Genomic DNA, 23,274 nt, shown 5'->3' on the forward strand with positions numbered 1-23,274 from the left:
AATCACGGTGGGAAGTAGTCAGACAGCACTGCACACATTTTAGGATGAGAAAGTTGAGCTAAGGGATGAAGGCATTCAGTGGGAGAAAAAGGTGAGATTGGGACTCAGATCTCCTGACACCTTCTCCAGTGCTCTGTCTACCTAATAAGCCTCACCCCGCCTCTCTGCTGGTGAGTGGTGAGGACCACAGAGAGTTTTGTCTGTAAGGAGGCTTCACAAATGGATGCAGTGACTGATGAGCAAAATTCTGATCCTTCTCCCTTGTAAACTTCTCCCAGAGGAGAGGACATGTTATGAAAAGTACTCAGTGAGGTGAGGAATAAGAAACCAGCAAAAACTGCTTTTACTTCTGCATTCCATCGTGCCGCTCACCTTTGCAGGGGGAGCAGTCCCAGAGGCTCCCCTTTGTGCACACACATCTATCAGATTTTCCAGACCGTTTTCAATCTGTTCCTCGGATATCAGGTATAGGCTATAAAGCACTTCTTTCTACTTTATGGTTATGAAATATGAATGATGGCCCAGCTGAAGCTTTTAAGTCTGATGGGAATGGATCCCAAGAGAGGCTCTTAGAAAGCTAAAGGATAGTCAGGAGACGCTGTGAAGTTGGGAGCAAAAGCAGACGCTCACCACACCAGAGTCAGGTCTCCCTAATATGGTTCCTCAGCAGTCATGGTGCACTGTACTAGAAGTTTTGAAGAAATATGAAGAAAATATAAGACCCAGCCCATAGACCCATTGCATTACAAATTGGTAGCAAGGGCACTTAAATATTTGTGAAATCAGCAACCACTGAATTCTATCCAAATAGGTATGCATAGAGATAGACTTGTGAGCTCTCATAGAGAGGTCATGTCATTGGTGTCACTCACATTTTAAACAGAGGTCTCTTAAAGTTGCCCTTTCAGACTCAGGCCCACCTGCCTCTTCTCTACACTTTCATTCTTTCCAAAAAACTTAGGATTCATCCTATCTGAATGGAAACTTCCAATGTGTTGAACGAATGCCAAAGAGGTTCTAACTACATGTTCAAAATGACTTTGGATGGCCTGAGAAAGAAATGTATAGGGACTGAGGGATTTTATCCTAAAGGACCAGAACCTCAATTTATGCTCAATTCCTGAGGATGAGCACCAGTTATCAGTCCAGACATGCAGGCTCTCCCTCTGGCTCCCAGATGAAATTGGGTGCTCTTGACTATGAGGTCTGGTCTGTGGGTGGCACAGTGCTGTGGGCAGGGAAGGGGTCCCCCTCTTGGGTTTGGCATGAAGGAGAGATCACTGCTAGGAACTGAGGCTTATATTTGAGTATGGATTTTCCAAACCTAGAATTCAAATGCACATGAGATTATACAGAAGCCTGGAAATTCCATTGCCATCCCTTGGCCTGGCCCAAACCAAAACCTAGGAAGGTAACCAGGTGACACCATTTAAATTTAAATCATCTGCTGGAATGCCTGGGTGGCTCAGTGGGTTAAGCATCTGACTTCAGCTCAGGTCATGAACTCGCAGTTTGTGGGTTCAAACCCCACGTCCAGCTCTGTGCTGACAGCTCAGAGCCTGGAGCCTGCTTCAGGTTCTGTGTCTCCCTCTCTCTCTCTTCCTCCCCAATTGCACTCTGTCTTTCTCTCTCAAAAATAAATAAAGATTAAAAAAATATTTTTAAAAATCTAAGTTATCTGCTGTACATAGCATGGGGACATTTAAACGTGGAATTTAAAGTGTAAGGAAATGGGACACCTGGGTGGCTCAGTCGGTTGAGCTTCCAACTTTGGCTCAGGTCATGAACTCGAGGTTCATGAGTTTGAGCTCAGGCTCTCTGCTGTCAGTGTGGAGCCCCATATGGCTCCTCTGTCTTGCTCTCTCTCTGCCTCTCCCCCACTAGTACTCTCTCAAAAATAAATTTAAAAAAAGTGTAAGGAATAATCCTATCTTAATAATTTATAGCAACTTGTTCTTTCTAAAGCTACTATTTGATATTATTTGATTCTTATAACTTTGTGAGACACACAGGTGAATGCACATTGGCAGATTGAGTAATCAAGGTTCTAAAATCCAGTGACTTGCTTCAAGTCATAGAGCAGAATTGTGATTAGAATCCAGTCTCCCAATGCCTAATTTAGTGCTTTAAATTTTTTTTAATTTAAGAGGAGCCAAGATGGCAGAACAGCATGGAAGTGGGTTTTTTGTCTCAAGTCCATGAAATACAGCCAGACCAACACTATGCCATCCTGCACACCTAGAAAACTGGTTGGAGGATTAACACAACAATCTGTACAACCTGAACCATAGAATTCAGCAGGTATGCGGCGCAGAGAGGTGAACTTGGGGAGAGAGAAGCCGCAGAGGGCACAGAGCTGCTTTTGCCTACAGAAAGAGGACAGAGGTGGGGGCGGGGGAGAATACCTGAAAAGCACCCCCCCCTCCCAAAAGCAGCTGGAGAGAGAGTGGAAAATTGGAAACAGCCACAGGGACTAAACTAAAAAGGGAGAAAGGGGAAAGGAGAAAGAAGAACGGAGAGGGTTTAAATTCCATTAAAACTGTAAACAAGGGGAGCGCAGAGCCTGCAACTCCACAGCTCGATACCTGGTGGTGCTCTGGTGGGAAGGACAAATCCCCAGGAACAGAGTGGGGTCCGGGAGGTTCTCAGGCCACACGGGGAAAAGCGGTTCCACTGCTAGAAGGACATTTGGTAGAGACTGTTGAAGCCACCTGGTCCCAGCAGACCCCGGAAAACAGCCACATTCGCTGGTGCTGGAACAAGGTCGTTAAGGGTGAAGCCTGGTGCCAGATGCGTGTTGTGATTTTCCATAATCCCTGAAAAGCTGCTGCTACACCATCTCACGAACTTTTTCTGGGGCGGGCTGGCACCTGGCCGCAGTCTCGAGGCACCAGCAGCAGCAGGGTCCAGCAAGCATTCCTGGGTGCAGCCGACATTTGGACATTGCTCGGTGAGACCCTCCCACAGAGGGGCAGAACGGGTCAAAGCCGCGGTCCTTCACAAGTAAGGGGCCGGGGAAAACAGCCGCGTCTGAGACAAAACGTGGGAGAGAGGTACTGCCTGGGGCTTGGTCACGGATAGTGAAGAAGCGGGGAGTGGACGAGAGCTGAAGACAGAGACGGGTGTGCGGTTGCTGATTGGGGAGAACAGAGTTCTGATACTAGAGACTGGGTAGCTGGGTGACGCCATTTTCACCAGTCCCGCGCATGCGCATACACACCTATGGGTGGCGTAACAATCCACCCCAGTAGGATAGCAGCGCCATCTAGTGGAAAACGGAGCTGTTACACTGAGCCCCGCCCAACTGGGCCAACCTCGCTCTTCAAAAACATAGGTTTCACCGCCTACTTAGTTTATCGACTATAAAGTGCTACATAGACTGACTTCTAGGGGAAAATGAAGTAATTTCAGTCCTACTTCAATCTGTTAGCAGGTCCATCTATTCAATTTTCTTTCTTTTCTTTTTTCTTTTACACTTCTTTTTCTTGAATACAGAAAGAGAAAAAAATGGTTTTTATTTTCAATATTTTTAATTTTTTAACTATTTTTTTGCTTTTATGTAAGTATTTTCCAAATTCTATCTTACTTCACCATTTTATTTTAGACTACTACAGTGTATTCACTTTTTCAAATTTTCAAACGATTTCCTTTTTTTCCCTCTTTTTTTCTCTTTTTCGTTTCTTTTCTTATTCTTGAATAAAGAAAAAAAATCATTTTTATTTTTAATTTTTATTAAAAATATTTTTCTTTAATTTTTTCTACTCTATTCTTTACTTTTGTGTAAATTTTTTCAAATTCTATTTTACTCCCATCATCTCATTTTAGTCTACTTCAGTGTATTCATTTTTTCAAATTCTCAAATGATTTCTTTTTTTTTCCCCTTTTTTTCTCTAATCTTTCAAACCACTTTCAACATCCAGACCAAACACACACCTAGGATCTAGCATCATTTATTCGATTTTGTGTGTGTGTGTTTAATTTTTTAATTTTAATATTTTTTAATTTTAATTTTTCTACCTCATTAATTCCCTTTCTCCCTTCAAAATGACAAAATGAAGGAATTCACCCCAAAAGAAAGAGCATGAAGAAACGACAGCCAGGGATTTAACCAACACAGATACAAGCAAGATGTCTGAACCAGAATTTAGAATCACGATAATAAGAACACTAGCTGGAGTCAAAAATAGATTAGAATCTCTTTCTGCAGAGATAAAAGAAGTAAAAAATAGACTGAAATTAAAAATGCTACAACTGGGATGCAATCAGGATGGATGCCGCAGTGGCAAGGTTGGATGAGGCAGAACAGAGAATCAGTGATATAGAGGACAAACTTACAGAGACTAATGAAGCAGAAAAAAAGAGGGAGATGAAGGCAAAAGAGCACGATTTAAGAATTAGAGAAATCAGTGACTCATTAAAGAGGAAAAACATCAGAATCATAGGGGTCCCAGAAGAGGAAGAGAAAGAAATGGGGGTAGAAGTGTTATGGGAGCAAATCATAGAGGAAAAGTTTCTTAACCTGGGGAAAGACACAGACATCAAAATCCAGGAAGCACAGAGGACTCCCATTAGATTCAACAAAAACCGACCATCAACAAGGCATATCATAGTCAAATTCACAAAATACTCAGGCAAGGAGAGAATCATGAAAGCAGCAAGGGGAAAAAAGTCCCTAACCTACAAGGGAAGACAGATCAGGTTTGCAGCAGACCTATCCACAGAAACTTGGCAGGCCAGAAAGGAGTGGCAGGATATATTCAATTCAAAGGTTGTCATTCAAAATAGAAGGAGAGATAAAAAGTTACCAAACAAAAATTAAAGGAGTTTGTGACCATTAAACCAGCCCTGCAAGAAATTTTAAGGGGGACTCTCTGAGGGGAGAAAAGATGAAAAAAATATATATATATATAATTTTTTTAATGTTTATTCATTTTTGAGAGAGAGACAGACAGACAGACAGCATGAGCAAGGGAGGGGGAGAGAGAGAGGGAGATACAGAATCCGAAGCAGGCTCCAGGCTCTGAGCTGTCAGCACAGATACTGAGGCAGGGCCTGAACTCATGAACTGCGAGATCACGACCTGAGACCTCAGTCAACTGACTGAGCCTCCCAGGCCCCCCGGTGTTCATTTACTTTTAAGATAATGACTGAATTAATGATGTGAGTTTCAGTCTACCATTCTACTATAATGACCCTTTAATTTTAATATCTTTTTTCTGGATGCTTTTAAGATTTTATTTTTTTATGTCTTCCTTAAATTTGATTATGATGTGTCTAGGAGGGGATTGCTTTTCATTTATACTGTGGCCGTTTCTTACTGTTTCCTGAATCTGTTGGTTCATGTCTTTCTTTAGTTTTGGAAAATTCTGTCATTAACTGTGCTAATACTGCTTTCTGACCTCTGTTCTCATGAGGTCACCTACTTTTCTTACCTTCTCTTCAGTGTTTCATCTTTCTGAGTTTCATTTTGGATCTTTTCTTCTGATTTGTCTTCTAGTTTACCTATTCTCTGTGAAATTATTTCTAATATGTGATTACACCCATCCATCGCATTCTTAACTGGGATTATTGTATTTTTCAGTTCTAGAATTTTTCTTTCTCTCCAATCTGCTCTGTAACTTTTTTGTGATTTTTATTTCTTTGCCCAAATTTCCAATCTTTTATTTTTACTCCTTGCACATAGTTAAGCTGAGAGTTCTAATATCTGGAGCCTATTTGCTTTTATTGAGCATTGCCACTACTGATTCTCACTCATGATTGTTGCTTGTCATATGTTTGTTTGTTCTTGATTGTGTGACATTTTATATAATTTTTTTAATGTTTATTTACTTTTGAGAGAGAGAGAGAGAGAGAGAGAGAGAGCGAGCGAGCATGAGTGGGGGAGGGGCAGAGAGAGAGAGGGAGACACAGAATCCGAAGCAGGCTCCAGGCTCTGAGCTGTCAGCACAGAGCCCGATGGGGGGCTCGAACTCACAGACCTTGAGATCATGACCTGAGCCAAAGTTGGACGCTCAACCGACTGAGCCACCCAGGCGCCCCATGACATTTTATTTAAAAAAACTGATTGTTTCTACAGATCTAGGATGATACTATATTCCTCCAGAAAGAATTTATGTGTGTGTTTACATTTCCAGGAAGAATTTTTGTTGTTTTTCCAGGTTCCTGAAAGCATTAGCAATCTGATATCACCTTATCTTGGCCCAATTGACATTTCAAGCTGGATAATTTTTTACTGTGGGGATGATCCATGCCTTACAGGATGTTTGGTAGTATCTTACTCTTTCTACTAGATATCAAGGGTACCTCTTCCTAGTTATGATAATAAAAAAGTCTTCAGATATTGTCAAATTCACCCTGGTACTTGAGAACCCACATCTTAACCTCAAAACAAGGGGATGTTAATCAGGTTTAAATATAGTGGGCCCTGCCCTTTACTTCTGTCCCCCTAGGACACCCAGGCTGCCCAAAGCATAGCCTCGCCTTTCAGTCATCTCTTATAGAATCCCCAGGTGGAAAGCAATACTAAAAACCATGTTTATCTCTCTGGACTTTTATCTCCTCTCAAATCTTATTCAGCAATTTTTACTTTGTAGGGACTTTCCCAGTTTGTTTTTTTTTAATATGAAATTTATCGGCAAATTCGTTTCCATAAAACACCCAGTGCTCATCCCGACAGGTGCCCTCCTCAATGCCCATCACCCACTTTTGCCTCCTTCCCTCCCCCCATAAACTCTCAGTTTATTCTCAGTTTTTAAGAGTCTCTTATGGTTTGTCTTCTTCCCTCTCTGTAACTTTTTTTCCCCCTTCCCCTCCCCCATGGTCTTGTTAAGTTTTGATAGAAGGACAATGTTTTTACCATATCTCAAAAATAAGACTATAAGACCACCAATGTGTTAAGGCCTTACCATCTTTGTCTATCTTTCCGCATTTCTTCTGAATCAGTTAATTCTATTTCTGTGATCTTAAAGGTAAGACACTGGCTGAAAGCATTTCTTTGGAGTAGCTGAATTTTAGTTTCTCCACTTAGGAATTCCATGGGAAAGTTATCAATTTCTCCAAACATTAGTTTTCTTATCTGCAAAATGGGGATAGTAGTAATCTTTACCTCATGTTAATTATCATTATGAGGGTTAAACAGAGCAATGCATATAAAATGCTTAATGTAGCAGCTGGAAGCTTTTAATACATACATAATTTTTTTTTTACCATGGCAAAATATAAAGTTTACCATTGTAACCACTTTTAAATGTACAGTTCTGTATATTACATACATTCACATTGCTGTACAACCATCACCACATTCATCTCCAGAATGTTTCCATCTTCTTAAACTAAAACTCCATGGCCATTGAACAACTTCATTCCCTCTTCCCTCTAGCTCCTGGCAACCATCATCCTACTTTCTATCTCTGTGACTTTGCCTTCCATATTTATTTCATATAAGTGGAATCAAACAATATTTGTTCTTTTGTGATCGGGTTATTTCACTGAGCATCATGTCGTCAAGGTTCATACAGGTTGTAGCATGTGTCAGAACTTCCTTCCTGTTTAAGGCTGAATAATATCCCATTGTATTAATACCTATACAGTATTAGTAGTCAACATCTTATTCTAGCCACCAAGAAAGTATGATTTCATTTACTTACTGGCCAAGACACAGCTTCAGAATCAACATCTCTTCTAGTCATGTGATAAGAAATGCAGGCTTATGACTGTCGAGCAAAATTCTAGGGTCAGCTTTGAGTTCTCTTCTCCACCAGCGTTTATAAAGTCTCAAGACATAACTCATTTTCTTCAAGGTAAAGAAGGTTTATATCCAGAGGAAGAAGACAAATATTTCTGTGCTCAGATATGCAGGCAGAGGGAAGATTTGGGGAAAACTAGGGGAAATTTTGAAAAAGAAATCTGATATTTAGTTTCAGAACAAAATAAGAATAAGAGAAGGAGGAGGAAGACCAGATACAAAGAACAGGGCAAGCTACTTGGACAGGTTATCCAAAGATGGTTGTACCAATATATGTCCCATTTCACATGCTCTTCCTACAACATGGTGTTCACATTTCTGCATCAAGAGGTGGGGTCTAAAAAAAAGAGGTGCAGTCTGTTTCCCCACCCCTTCACCTGGGCAGAATTTTGTAAAGGCCTCAACCAGTAGACTATGATGAAGGTGATGGGATTTGACTTCTGAGCCTTGGTAAAAAAAAACAAAAACAAAAAAAAAAAGTTATATGTTTTGTCTTGGATCATTCAAGCAGCTCTGTAGAGAGACACTGAGTCTCCCAGCCTAGAGCCAGCACCAGCCTGCCAGCCAAGTGAGTCAGCCATCTTGGAAGTGCATGTTCCCCACTCAAGCCTTCCAGTTTTCAGATGGCTGAGGACCCAACAGACATACTACTACAATCTTCTGGAACTCCAGAGTGAGACCCACCCAGTTGCCCAAACTAAAAAACAAAACAAAACTAAAAACAAAACAAAAAAACATGAAAAACTCTTTCCAAACTAAAAAAAAAAAAAAACAAAAAAACCAAACCAAAAAAAACCCCATGAAAAATAGGAAGTGGGGGCATTTTTAATGCATCAGTTGATAAAGAATATAGTTACGTTCTCTAACCATTCATTATTACACAGTGATGGGCATGAAGCAGATTTACTCTGGGAAGACAAAAAGACAACCAAAGCCATGCAGGCATCCATTGCAGGTGGGGCCAGTACAGTCCAACTGTCAAGTCTTTTATTTCCATGAATACATCATAGGCAGGTAAAGTGGGCAGCTAGAGTCTGAAGTGGAATATTTAGCCTCGGGAATTTATGGCCTGATATTTGGACCATCAGAATTTAAAGAATTTACAGAATAGGCAAAAAAAAAAAAAAAAAAAAAAAAAAGCATACTTAAAAATTCTACAGGTATCACTCAGCAGGGGAGAGTAAATCTTGATTAAACCAGGGAGGAGTTTCTTCCCAAGGTGAACTCATGTTTTTCCTGGATTCCTTGATACTCAGGCGTCTGTCCCCTGCTAGGGGGCTCTAATTCAGAACACAACTTTAATGATGGTTTCTATAAACGCTTAGGAGCATTTGGACCCTTTCTTCAAACAACAGTTCTAGAACATTTCTCTATAATGGTGTATAGGTATCCCCCACTTTCTGAAAGTTCCTGTTACATCCCTTTGCTTTTCACAAAAAACCTACGTTAGTATCTGCTTTTGCTAACCAGAAGAAATCCGAAGAAGATTCTTGCTTTTAGAAAAAAAAAAAAAAAGGCAAGAAGCAAAAACGGCATTTAGCATTTGTTTTGCAGCGAGCCTTGTAGAGGTAGTGTGCACCCCAGCAGCAAGAGGGGCCCCGCCAAGCTGCTTCCCAGGAACTACACTCAGCATCTCAGCATCAAGACATTACAGTTTTGAGCTGTGTCTGTGAGCATTTGTACTTTATCTTGATTTATTTTGTGCATCCGTTAGCAAGATGTCTTCTAAGGTATCAGAAAAGTCTAAGAGAGATTATTTTTGGGTCTGGGAATACTCAAAAAATTTTCCATATAAATTAATGGTAATTGTTTCTTTGTGTTATGCCATTTTGGCCTATGAAAAGTTCCATACACTCTATGGTCACATAGCAGGGGGAGACCTGTATTTTGAAGAAAACAGTTTAACGTGATGAAAGAGTTAAGCAGTGGGAATGGCTTTGGTCTTGGAGTCAAGAGATCTGGAGTTTCATCTTAATGTGTTCACTAAAACTAAATGTGACTTTCAGCAGATCTCTTGAACTTCAGTTTTTACTCTGTGAAATAGAGATTTCATCCAATGTCTGAAGATTTTTGCAGCTCCAGGACTCTATGATTTACATTTCCTAGTGATGAAATGTCTCCCCAAGATAATAACTATGTCTGTTCATTAAATGTATCGGTATAAATTGGGGAATATTTCAGCAAACTTCTAGAACTTAAGAGTGTGTGGTATTCAGGAACACTGAATAAATCAATCAGTTAAAACCACACAATCACACGTTTATTTAAATGGACGAGTGCTCTGCTGCAAGTCTTAGTTTCTCCTTCACAAATATTTGCATGTGTCATACCATTGCTTGAAAAGAATTCGTACCTTGTGCTTAGTGCTAGAACACAATACAGTTATATATTCTGTTCTGTTTCTCTAGTATAATCGTTTACCAACCCACAACCTGAAGTCACCAATACTTGTGGTTCTGCCTATATGCTCCCAGCTGGGGTAGTTCATCTTCAGGAAGTATTGCTTTTGGGTTAGCCTCGCTGAGCCAATGCCTGGCTGGGTTTGTCTGTTTGGTGTTAGCCTTGAATGCCTAGCTAGATTGCCCACTGTTGGTGGGGTAGACAGAGGAGGAAGAAGGAAACATGATGGACTTACCAAGACCCAGCTCTTGCAGCTCAGTAATACTGTACTTGAGCAGTAATGAGCGTCAGAGAGGACTGGCATTCACCACGTGAGAGTACTGTTGGGAGATTGTCCTGAAATGTCTCCTGAAAATAAATTTGCACAACACATCCAACAGACATGAAACCAAGATTTATTAAAATATCCTCATCATATTTACATTTGGAAGCCATGAATGCAGTTCTCTGCAAATTCCAAAAAATAGAGTTCTATCTCTTAAAACAAATTAACAGAGGTATCAACAGATTAGGATAAATATAATCTATCACAGAGATAGGATTCTTTGAATAGACAATCTACATGTTCTAACCAATATATATTATGTACAAAAATACACTTGAGATGGTGACCAAATAGTGTCAAGGAGAAAATATATATATAGAGAGAGACACACACATAAATTTCATTATGTACAAATCAATATTGGTTCCTTCATCCTTTCTTTTTAAAAATAAATACTTCATTTGGTTGCAAATGACATTTACAAATCCAACTAATGAACATTTCTCAGCTTTGACAAAATTAAATATGCAAACAAATTAGAAATACGTATTTTTAAAAATTTAAAGGGGAAAAGATACCTGAATTGAATTAGCTTATTATGTTAAAAAATATCCAAGAGCATGTAATGTAAGTTTTCATGCCTTTAAAGTGCCTTCTCATTTCTCAAACTGTCTTCATTATTGTTTAAAACCCTTTAGGATTGTATCTATAGATTGATCTAATATTTAATTAAACAGAAAAGCCAAGATGTTTCCAGGTCAAAAGACTGACTGCTTAGGACATGCTTATACTTTCTTTTTAAGCACTTTCAAGAGTGTAACAGTTACCGTTGATCTGAAAATACCACAAATTGTCAACATCCTGATCCAGATTTGTGTAGCTGTTTGGATCATGAGTGGTAGTAAGAATGGGGTGGCAATAGAAAGCCTATGATTCAAACTGTTTGCACAGAATTAAGTCAATTTGTCCAGCAGCACAGAAAAGTTACTTCGGATTCAAAAATTTGGTTTTATGCCTCATAGATGGTGACCTGGGCAGATTTATAATTTATCAAAGAATGGTCCCTAATTAGACGGTTTTAAAGTATGATCTGAGAAACTGAAAAGGACTAGAACCTTCCCCTCAACCTTCTTAAAATAAAGTCGAATAAATGAAAAAGAAATGTATTTTCCATCTCTTTTATGGATTTTCCCCTCTTTGCCTAAGTGATGAGGTGATGCTGACATTAACAAGAGGCAGCCACAGCACTGTGTCTCACTTGGTGACAGCAAAGCACCCCGTCCAAAGGGCTGGGGAGCAGCACATTGGGTTTGAGGGGACGGAGGGGGTAAACATGCTGGGTCCTGCAGAAACTGAAAAGGTAAAGGCAGGGGAAAAGCTATGGGATTTGGAGGAAGGGGGGGCCGGAGCACAAGTATCGAGGTGAGGAAAGTCAAACGAAACTAGGTGCCAAAATGACTTTTGGACAGGCGTAGAGAAAACAGGAAGACCTGTGCACAGCCAGCCTCATCAGAATGATTCTGAAATGTAAGAGTCATCTCAGCAAGCACAGGCCACTTTCACTACAGTACCTGCTTTTCCAGCACACTGTCAGCCACTGACGAGTATAAGATATTGAGCGCTCTCATTTGCCTCATACAGATTCCTGGAGCTTCCCCTGAAAGGCTGCCAATGACACAAGCATGGCAAAAATCACCAGCCCCCTCACAATGCATTGTATCAGCAAAACATTGCCTCTTGGCCCTGTTCAAATATTCCTTCCTCCCATCTCCTGCTCTTCTCCCACAGCCCATCGCTTGCAATGTCCCAAGGCCATAGGAGACACATAACCGCATACATCAAATGCATTTTAGGAAGCAGCATCTGGGGTCCAGGGTGTCACTAAGAAAATTAAGCCCTAAAGGACTTGAAATAACCTCCATTTGTTAGGCCTGATTCCTATTAGGAAGCTGACTGATTTCACTTAGGTTCTGGGCATGCAGCTTGATGCTGATTTTCCTGGCCAAAGCACGATCCCCTAAATCAAAGTCCAGGGCACCCTGCTTCCCACGCTAGTCTAAATGAAAAATCAACGAGAGGAAAAAACTATGGTGAATCAGTGACATGTTTTCTCTCAAAAATTATTCAATTTCTAATTTTAAAAGTTTCTGCCTTTTTAGGAGTATCTTAGATTGCTTCTTTAAAGGGGAGTTCTTTTTTCTTAATGCTTATATTTGCTGAAGATTGTAACTTTTGCTAACAGTAGAGTATTTTTTGTGCCTTGAGAAACTGAAGAATTACAGAATTGAAAAATTAATGATTTCGTATAAACCTATCCTTTTGCTGCTGGACCCCAAAATCCCATGTGTCACTCCGGACAAATAGGAGAATTGCACCACCTTCCCCCTCATTCACAGATTTGTTTCCAAAGGAAATGGATATCTTTGGAGGATTACACAGAGTGCGGTCTCAGTGGGGCTGAAATCGCCTTTTTTACACCTTGTTGGTCAGATATGAAAAGTAAGATTACAGTTGGGGACAAGATGCCAAGAAGAAAGGGAAAAACAATGAGCTGTTTATAGTTCACTCAAACCCATCTAAAATGTAATGATTTTGAATCTCCTTCCAGTCTCTAATTGGGAAGAGTAGTACAATTTTCAAATGCTCTTTACCCATTTTTATGCATTACCTAGAAACCTGGAATTCAAAATCCATCCCAAGAGTTACCAGAGAGTTGTCTGTTCCTGAACACATTTATTGTCCATGCCATAGGGAGGTAGAGAGCAATTTCCCTAGATACTCAGATGTCTATGCGACTAGCCTTTCATTTTGGAAAGCCGACCCAGATGAATAAACAAAAACACACTTGTTTCACGAGACAAGAATAGAAGTAAGCTCTGGAAGAGGTCTTATGCTTATACTCAGTATAAGCATAAGATAACATAATGGCGGCTCTCACTATGTGTGGGGAGGAATATTCATTCTCTCGTATGACATCCTTACAGTTTCAAAGACAGAGTAGAGTCCCCCTTGGTATCTGCACAGGTAGAATTTAGGGAAATGCTCAGCTACAAAATAGCCTAAATATATTAGAAGCTTGTTTACTCCATGGAGAAGAATGCCAAATTCTTTGGAGGTGAATTTCTGGCTGGAAATTATGGGCTCATTTGCATTTTGCTAGCCCAATGCTATCAAATTTCACACAAAGCATAAAGAAAAAACTAGCTCACAGAAGTATTTGGATTAGCTTTTAGAAAAAGAGGCAGACAGGTGTTTGAGAGAAGATTTAAAAAAAAACAGAAAATTTTATGAGCATAGATGGAATGCAGAAGGATAAATTAATGGCATTAGCTACAACTTTCCTATTTAAAAAAATGAGATTAAGTCTGTCTTCCCCAGATCACAGAATGGAAATGATGTTTATGAACAAGTACTTCATAGATGTAATATGCAATGACGTTCAGAGTTCATCCGAGCTCTAGACTGAAGTGAACCATTAGAGGAGACGATGACAAGGAAAAGGTTTTTTGTGTTACTGGTTATCACCAGGCTGGTTGAGAGAGGGGCTGGAGTAGAGGGGAAAAGAACCTGATAAGCTCTACTTGAGGACAGCTGGCCTGCTGAATGAGGCTTGATTTGCTTCCTTAATGTCTCTATTGGTAGAAGCTGCATGGGGGCTTTGAGAGACAGAGTTAGCTAGCTGCCATTTTAATATCTTCACGTTTCCAATTAAGTTGTCAACTACACAAATTTCCCAAATGCTAGGTTTATATCACAGTGTTGATTAAGAGTCTTGGCACAAATAAGGCTACTGAACTGGCTTCACGCTTGCATGTTAAAATGCTCTTGAATTCACTACTTCCCAGCAAAGAGTCGATTTGGGAGGGTTTGGTAGATTGCCCACTCCTCGGGAAGGAAAATAAAGAATTGTGAAACTAACATTCAGTGCCTCTAATAAGGTGTCAACAACCGACGGGTGTGCAGCAACGCCACAAAATGGGCCTCTCGGTCACATACAGCTGTGAGTAACAGAGCCTAGTTATGCCTGGATTCAATTGCTGATGGGGTTATAAATACTGTTAGGCAAGTCTGCAGCAGCCAGCTATGCTGAGGCCAGTTTCTGAAGGTGCTTTTCTTTAAGTGACTTTTGCACCAACAACAGAGAAGTTTCCAAGTGGCTAGATTTCTCTATAGGTAGAAAATGTAAATATACCCAACAAGTAACTAGCATTTTGGAAAGGCTAAAAATGATTCAGAGTTTTCAAATATTGAATACTATCAGTGTGGCTGCAAGACTTCTCTTGTGTTGCAGACTTCTTCATGATGACAAAGTAGCTGACATGAATGAGAGTTCATTTCTTTATTCAGTTTGCTTTCTTCAGCTGAATTGTTCCTAAAGGTAGGATATCTAATATATGAAATGTGGTTTTGACGACCTTCCAGATGTTCCACACATTTATCAACTGCTCTAAAGAGAACCCAGACTAAGGGTGTTGTAATGGTCTGGCTACTTCTTCCATTGGGTCACACTACTTCTCCTTGTATGTGGCTTTTAAAAAACTATTCAGGGCAATCCTACACTCTTTTGAATCCACACTCTAAAAATTGCCTGGTTGAGGCGAAAGTCTCAAGTAGGCCACAGACAGCTCTTACTCTGTCCACACTCATCAGCTCTCACAGCTGTTCCAAGTTTTTGTGCTCAGGAATTCCACAACACTGGAATTTACAGTATGTCCATTTTGTGTGTGTTTTAGAAACTAATAAACTAATTTGTGGATTACCAAATCTGCTGATGCTTTTTCTTTCCTTTCCAGCTTTCAGTCATTTTTTTTGTTTTCTGATGAGAACAGGCAGAATCAAAGAAAATTATGCACAAATCTAAACTGCTTTATAAAATGATATATTTGATATTTGGATTTTTTTGGCGGGTGGGGGGAAGCTATATATTTTGGACTTCTTTCCTCTGCTCAACACAGAAAGCCCCATGTTGGTTTTATCTTTGTTTGGGGGAGGGAAGAGTACTACAAAATAAGCCGATTTAAGATGTTGGGGAATGAAGAATTTTCCCTGTTAACATTACAGTCTGGTTACTGGGAAAGCTCACAGGTCTGCACTGCTAATTCCCCTTGATATTCGGATTAGATGCTGTCTGTCATGCTGCTGCGTGCAATGCTGTGTGCAATGATCTGTGTCCATGACATCAGGCAAAGGAAAAGCAAAAACGAAAGTGAGAAAATGCAATATTCATGAAAGCAATAATTAAAATGAAAAGGCCCCCATTGCATACAGTATAATCTATGGAGAGATGTACAATCCCAGGCCAACAGGCAAATATTTACCAAAAATAACACATCTCTCCTGCTACGTCCAATCATGGTCCTTGCAAGAACCATAGCAATGACTTCCATATCTTGTGGAAGGTTTCCAATACCACCACAGAGTTTTATTCCTTCCTTCAGTTTTTCCAGTTTCTTCACCAGCAGTATATAAGCTTTTCATTTAGGAAATGCCTTTCCTTATGGTTCTTAGGAAAAAAAAAAGAGGTGCCAAAGGGGGCCTCAATACTTGTGCTTATTGGGGGACAGGCAGAGGTCCAAGTCTAGCACCCAATCTGGCAATTGGTTCCTTGACCATGCTGCCAGTTTGTTTTGGCTAGTATACCTTTCCACCACCGAGTTTCCTTATTCTACTTCCCAGATTTCAGAAATACTTTTTTTCATTATTCCTAAGTACTTGCAGTGGGCATTTGAAGAGACATCATAGGTGTCAACTCAAGGATTCAAAAGGCAGCAGGTCCATCATCATCATAATCATCTATTTCTGCTTGGCTACACTTTTCCCTTTCCGTGCCCCTCCCCACCCCGATTGTTAAGCTGCCTCTCGTGTTAAAAGCCACACAGCGCACCCCCTTCTAACCTGATCTTTGACACCTCACAGGCCTGATGCCTTTTACCTGACATGTTTATACCATGCTTTAGTGTAATATATGATATACTTGTATGCTGGATGAGGATTGCAGGTTACTCATGCAAGAAACCAAGCTGTGATCCAACCAACTATGCTCTCGGATGTAATGACTCTTGGCTAGGAAGAGATGATGTTGCTTATAAGTCAAGGTTTGTCAGAATCTGGCTACTAAAGTTGGGTATGAATATCTGTTTAAACATAGAGTAGCAACACTGGCCACTCTCCCTCTAGTTTGGGGACGGCTGTGCTTAGAAAAGTCACTTACACCCGCATGCCTAAAATGCTCAAGCTGCGTAAGCGGTGCACTAACCACTTTCTCTCCATGAAAAGTTGCATTTAACATCATCTCAGTTGCATTTTAGGGGGATTATTTCAAGGGGCTCCAGGTTGTTTTAGATGGCCCAACTTGAACAAGCTCTTGCAAACCTTTACTGAGCATCAACTTACGTTAGAAACAAAGGCTGTGCCAACACCACAGTACATGTGTGAACTTGGGAGGCGGCATCCAGATACAAAATGCAGGATTGAAAATGGGTGAGAATAATGGAGATTCTGACCTAGTGTCTTGATACAATAACTTACTATATTTGAGTAGTGTGACAGAATCACCAGGTTCCCCCAACAGAGCAGGCAAAGTACAATCTTTAGAAATAGGTATTTTACTGCCAATTTTGACTCCGTCCATGTGGACTGAATCCAACTTGGGCTGCATTTGTCTATCACATTAAATGTTTCCACTCCTCCTTCTTCAGCATTGGTTCCCTGAGAGCATGTTCTTACAGGGTTGTGTGGCCATAGTGACAGTCCTGTTTACTGTCAGTGATTTTCTTGTGAGCGTCTTCCTTAGAGACCTGAAGTGGACCACAGTGACTCCATTGAAAGTCCCTGCTGCTCTTGTTCATCAACTCTGTGGGTACCCATGAGGATCTAGACGTGATCTCACTGAACTCAAAGTTGATCCCCAAGGCAAGGACAAAACAGGCACTTTTCTATTGCACGATAATACTAGAAGGAATGTCACAGGGCACAGGATGACTGTAAGTGGAATTTGTTTTAAATCGATGAATTCCTTAGATTTTCTTCAGCGTTAAGTGAAAATGAACAGAAACAACATAAGAAAGCAGCATGAAAAGTTTCTTGCTCATAAGCAACTCCTTTTAGTAATGGAAGTTCTTTACCAGCTTTTTGGTTTTGCTGGTCTCATCTCTTATTTTGAATCGGAAAAACAAAAACAAACGAAAAACCCCAACCATGCTCCCATTTTCCTTTCTTTTGAATTATTAGAGAAGGTGGTTAGCACCTGAACAAATATGGCTTCTGTGATTTGATTTGATCCTGACTGCATTATATTAGGATATAGTGCTGATTTAATTAGCTGACTATATTAGGGGGTCCCTGAGGGGGCTGATGATTGGCAGGCAGTCCTGGGTGGACACTCAGGCACCTAGCAAGTTGAGAGGTTCTGGGAAGAGCCTGGGTTAAGGGGCAAGGCTACAGATGGCAGCCCGATCAGGAAGGGTTTTAAGGTTCTCACCCCCCTCTAGACTGTCCTCCACCAACTGAAGGAGAAGGCTTAGACCTCTTTCCCTTCAGGGCCCAAAATGGATAGTCTTTGATATTATTCTCAATTCACGTCTAGTCCTTTCTCTTCTCCTCTCACAAGATAGATTCAAAGAGAGGTGGCATAAGGAAAAAAGTGGCAGGGGAGAGATCCAAGATCATTTCCCTTATGACTCAAGGGGTACTGGTCTTATGGGCTCCCAGGGTCAGAAAGAGCTGCCTGTGTGTGATATTCCACTCAAAGCTTAATATTAATGTAATAATCTTCTTTTCATTTTGATGTAAAGAACTTTTTTTATGCTCTTAATTTTTTTGACATCAAAGACTCTTGCTACAGCCTAGGTCAAAGGCCTGTTGGTTGAGGTCATGGTGAAAGACTGAAAGTAGCATTTGCTCTCCCGTCTGGAAACTGCCTCCTGAGGTTGGTGGGAGAGGTATAGCCACATGCACACAGTCCCAGAACACGATGCAGAGCTGAGCTCAATGTCACCGTGGTCTTATCCACTAATGAACAGTGTGAAATGTCAAGTCTGCTGTTAGTGGATCGCTTGCCCAAGCAGGTACTTTGACCTCCAAGCCTGTGTGGCTTGGTTATCCCTGTTTTTTCCAGAAGTTAGGGTGCAGAATTTCTGCTGGGCAAGGAAACCACAGCAAGCTTCTATAAAAACAAAAGAATGGGTCTTGCTTAATAGCTGATGTCAACTTCTTGTATAATTATTTCTTTTCCACCCATGTATAATTCCATCTTCTATCCTTTCCATTATATGAATAACAACAACAACAACAACAACAACAACAACAACAACCAAATAACCATTTCTCTCTTCTGGAAAATACATAGTCTTGGGCCTCTTAGATATAGTTTTGGTAAGCTCCACATTTTTGGTGAGAAAGGTGCTTCAGGATCTTCCTGGAACAGGATGAAAATGAAGATCAATTGTCAAAGCAGCAGTATGTAAAGATCAAGGCTTAAGTTCTTGCACGGCAATTGTCATAAAAGATCCTTTTCTTCTGTCACGAGTTTATATATATCAAGCTTTGGTTAGAAAGCTTGAAATCACCGCTTTTAAAGATACTTGGAAAATCTTGGTATTTCTTCTGGTCCTGTAATGGAGTGACTCTGGACCTCTAAAGAGACAATAATCAATATTCCTGCAATGGTCCTGTAAACAGTTTCTCATTGTTCCTGTGGCCTAACAGGGGACTTCCTTAAAAAGGCACGGGGTGCTCACTGCAATGACCTCAGAAAGAGATGAGCAAAACAAACATTTGGTGACGTATCTTTCAAGAACTTCCTGCAGCACCGGTGTTGCAAAGGACCATGAAAGAAAATACATCGCGTTGCCATCATTTTCATATGTCTCTGTATTAGTTGGTGGTCACACTGGCTTCCTTCTGACGCAGTCTTTCCTTCTGTTTTTTGAGGGGGAAAAATGAGTTTATTATCATTCTTTTTTCTAAATTTTTATCTTTCTCAGATTTTGGTAAATTTCTCAAAGCGTTGGTCTAAAATGATGAACAGTGTTGTACTCAATGCCCAAGAAATGCGAGTCATTCTATCCCTCTTTCCGGAAATCCTCAGTTACCTACTCCTCCCACCCTATTACCGTTACTTTCCAAAAACAAACAATGAATAACCAGCTAATCAATCAACTATATCCACCTAAAATACTGACCTTTCACCATGCTAGGCTGTGCTGTTCTCTTCCTCTGTGACAAAGGTCCTAACGCTGCAGTGTCACTCAAAGACTCCTCCTACCCCAATGCTCAGTCTATTCATGGAAATAGGGAATGCCTATGAAATCGTTTCTGAAGAGGCTAGATATGAAACAAATCACCATTTCCAAGGTGAAACCATCTGCACACGGTCAATTTGGCAATACTAAACAAAGGCCGTGTAGAAGGGAAGATGAGCAGATTTAATCCACACAGCAGGGAGGAAGCTCCTATTTGCCATGGATGTTCTTCTCTGCTCCCCCAGAGCTTCCTTCCCAGGGACAGCCTTCTAAAGAAGGACATCAAAGTGCACTGGCAAGATATGAATACAAATAAGAAACCACACAACAGAACATGGGCCCTCACTGTTTCTAGGACTTCAGAGGAGTAAAATACTAAGCATAGTGAGAATGGGTCTGTCTGTCTGTTTGAGGTGGGCAAATAAAAGGCTAAAAAAAAGAAATGGAAGAGGTGTACTGTTTTGCACAGAGAGGCCTCTTGGGAGCAGATCCTCATCTGCTTGTGATCTATGAGATGCGATGCACTGAGTTACTAAACTGGCCTACGTGTAAACTTACGCTGGTGATTTCTAAACACCCATCCTGCGTTTGGATCTCAACTTTGACCTGTGAAGTTGAATAAGGAAATCAGTTTGCAAGCTCTTGCCTAATTTCCACCCAAATAAACAACAACAAAAGACAAGTTGAAGATCACAACTGGGAGCTAACTCACAGTGGAGGTCGCCTATTAAAAAAATTTCCACACTAAACCCACTGACAGGGCTGAATCCATTCTGTGCCTCTAGAAATAAGGTTTGGCTGTAAAAGTTAAGACAGAGGCCCAAACAAGAGGGCTGGTGAAAGGGGTAGAAGCTGACCAAGGAGGAAGACAAAAATCAGGGTTGAGCTCACTGCCACCAAAAATCATACAAGTGCAGGTAATAAATACGTCATCAAATGGGCACAGAGGACGTGCCCATTAGGGGGGGAGCTATGTGCTCTGACTGAGGCTTTCCCCGATCGAGTCCGATGACTCTGACTTCCCCACTTCTCACCCAACATTCATTTAGCTCCTGATAGGGTTGTTATGAGAGATACCACAATCAATCAACGTAAAAAATCTTGCTTTAATAACTGAAATTTCACTTAGATGGCCAAAAAATTTTAAGTAGCTGGCAAATGGTACAAGTACCTGAAAAGGATAAAAATGAGTAGCTGTGGGACACTAGGAGACAGAGAAGGTAGGGTCTGAAAATCAAACTGAGGAGAGTGTTCTCTTGAAGAGAGAACACTCATTGCTGTTCTCCAGGGTAGGGCCAACTAATGCTGCCAAAATTTGTAATGACAAGAAAAACAGCTAACATTTTTAAGCTCTTATAATCAGGCACTTTGTACATCTCTCAGTTTCCTCAAGGTAACCCCAAAGCAAAAGCAGTATTATTTCTCTCTTTTTACCAAAAAGAAAGAAGCAAAGTGATTTCACTCAGGTTTTACAACCAGTAAGTGGCTAAGCTGGGATTTGAACCCTAACACCTCGCGTTCCTAACCATTTAGCTATTCCGACTACTGTTTCTAATGTATAGGTAGAGCTACATTGTGAACCTTCCCGAATGGGACTATGGAGGACAATTTCCCCTCACAGACTGACTCCAAGTTTCGAGGCCAGGGAGGATGCCAGGCACCAAGACTCTGTGCCAGGTTTTTGTTATCCATTTGGGAAGTGATCCTAGGTAGGCTGTATCTTTTTGCATCTCGGTTTTCCCAGTTATCTAAAGAGCATAATCTCTACCCCTTTCTTAAATGCCTCAACATTTTGGGACAAAGGCGCTTTGGGATAAGGGGGATGTCGGCACGGGGTGTGGAAGGGTGTAAAATGGCAAGTGACTAAATTTGCTCCACCAGGAAACCATCTTTGTTGAGTCTGCTGGGAGAACACAAGAAACTGTGTTTGGCTCCTCGCTCCCTGCTCCCCTATATTCTTTCTTACCTAAACTAATCTGCGATGGGGACTGAGAATCTGGATACTGCTCATTCCTCTGAGTTTTGTCCTTTAAATTCAGACACATTCCTGGATACACCTCAGTTATAATGAAAAATCTTGAGGTTAGGCTGAAAAATGCATCTCACCAGACTAGCTGTGGGATTGATTTTCTTCGTCTCTACTTTCTTCTCTGACGTCAACTTGCTGACGGATTCCTGAGCCATTTTCAATCTGAAATCAAAACAGGGAGGGGGGAGGGAGGAGGAGGTGAAGAGAGGAGGAGGAGAAAGAAAAAAAAAAAAGGAAGAGGCCAGGTTAAACAGGAATCCAAATGCTTTTGAATTTTAACCAACTGGCAGTTTGGAAATACAAGGAATGCTTTCTCAGTGCCTTTGATTATCAAATTCAAACACTAATTAGGTGTGAAGGCATGTTTTCTATGTTATTGAAACTGACTTTCCTTCACTGGCTGAGAGGCTCACATAGATGACTTCAGAAAGTCTGTTTCTGTGACCAATGCAGGAGCGTCTTCTGATCTGGGGAATACTAGATGCATACACTTTACTCTGAGTAGACACTTACGTGGGCTCTCTGGCTTGTGATCCAGTCAGCAGATAATAGACAACTTTGAAAACTCAAGTTTGAGGAAACATATGAAAACTACAAATATTAAAATATACCAATTCATATCAAGAAAGTGAAAAGACAGGGGCGCCTGGGTGGCTCAGTCGGTTGAGCATCCGACTTCGGCTCAGGTCATGATCTCACGGTCTGTGAGTTCGAGCCCCGCGTCGGGCTCTGGGCTGATGGCTCGGAGCCTGGAGCCTGCTTCCGATTCTGTGTCTCCCTCTCTCTGCCCCTCCCCCGTTCATGCTTTGTCTCTGTCTCAAAAATAAATAAACGTTAAAAAAAAAAAATTAAAAAAAAAATAAAAAAAAATAATAAAAAAAAGAAAGTGAAAAGACAACCCACAAGATGGAAGAAAATATTTGTAAATCATGTATCTGATAAGGGACCTATATTCAGAATACACACACACACACAGACACAGACACACACACACACACACACACACACACACACGGAGAACTCCAATAACTCCAATAAAAAGGCAAACTGCCCAATGAAAAAATAGGCCAAAGATGACATATGGCGGCTACTAAGCCGATGAAAACATGCTCAGTATCATTAGTCATCAGGGCAATGCTAATCAAAACCATGAGATATTTGCATATCCCCTAGGATGGTGAGAATTAAAAAGAAAGTAGCAAATGTCAGAAGTATGGATGTGGAGAAACTGGAGCCCTCAGACATGGCTGAAGGGACTGCAAAATGGTGCAGCCACTTTGTCAGTTTCTCAATATGGTAAGCATAGTTACCAAAGGACCAAGCAATTCCATGGCTGGGTATATAAATATGGATGTATATCGAAGACAAGGAAAATATATGTTCATACCAAAATTTTCATGTAAATGTTTATAGCAATGTTATCCATAATGGCCAGGGGTAGAAACAACCGAAACAGACGAACAAAATGCAGTACGTTCACACAGTGGAGTACTGCTGGGCCATGAAAAAGAGTGAAGTGCTGATACACGCTACAGCACGGATGAACCTCAACAATCCACAAAGCACACGATTCCACTTATAGGAAATGTCCAGA

General features: G+C 40.8%; 1 protein-coding gene across 5 annotated transcripts in view; it reads right to left on the reverse strand.

Annotated features, from left to right (window-relative positions):
* Positions 1 to 10,523: 10,523 nt before the first annotated feature.
* FMN1 (formin 1) overlaps positions 10,524 to 23,274 on the reverse strand; it is a 428,550-nt gene continuing 415,799 nt past the window's right edge. For all 5 annotated transcript variants that reach the window (XM_019435304.2, XM_019435301.2, XM_019435302.2 and 2 more), the window contains 2 exons: positions 21,758 to 21,842; positions 10,524 to 19,328 (listed from right to left, as the gene is read on the reverse strand). In XM_019435304.2, the coding sequence (XP_019290849.2) occupies positions 19,284 to 19,328; positions 21,758 to 21,842 (130 nt within the window). In that variant the 3' untranslated portion in view covers positions 10,524 to 19,283. The remainder of the gene's footprint in view (positions 19,329 to 21,757; positions 21,843 to 23,274) is intronic.

This window comes from Panthera pardus, unplaced genomic scaffold (assembly GCF_024362965.1).
Source record: "Panthera pardus isolate Hobbes unplaced genomic scaffold, ASM2436296v1 HiC_scaffold_24, whole genome shotgun sequence".
Taxonomy (NCBI): Eukaryota; Metazoa; Chordata; class Mammalia; order Carnivora; family Felidae; genus Panthera; species Panthera pardus.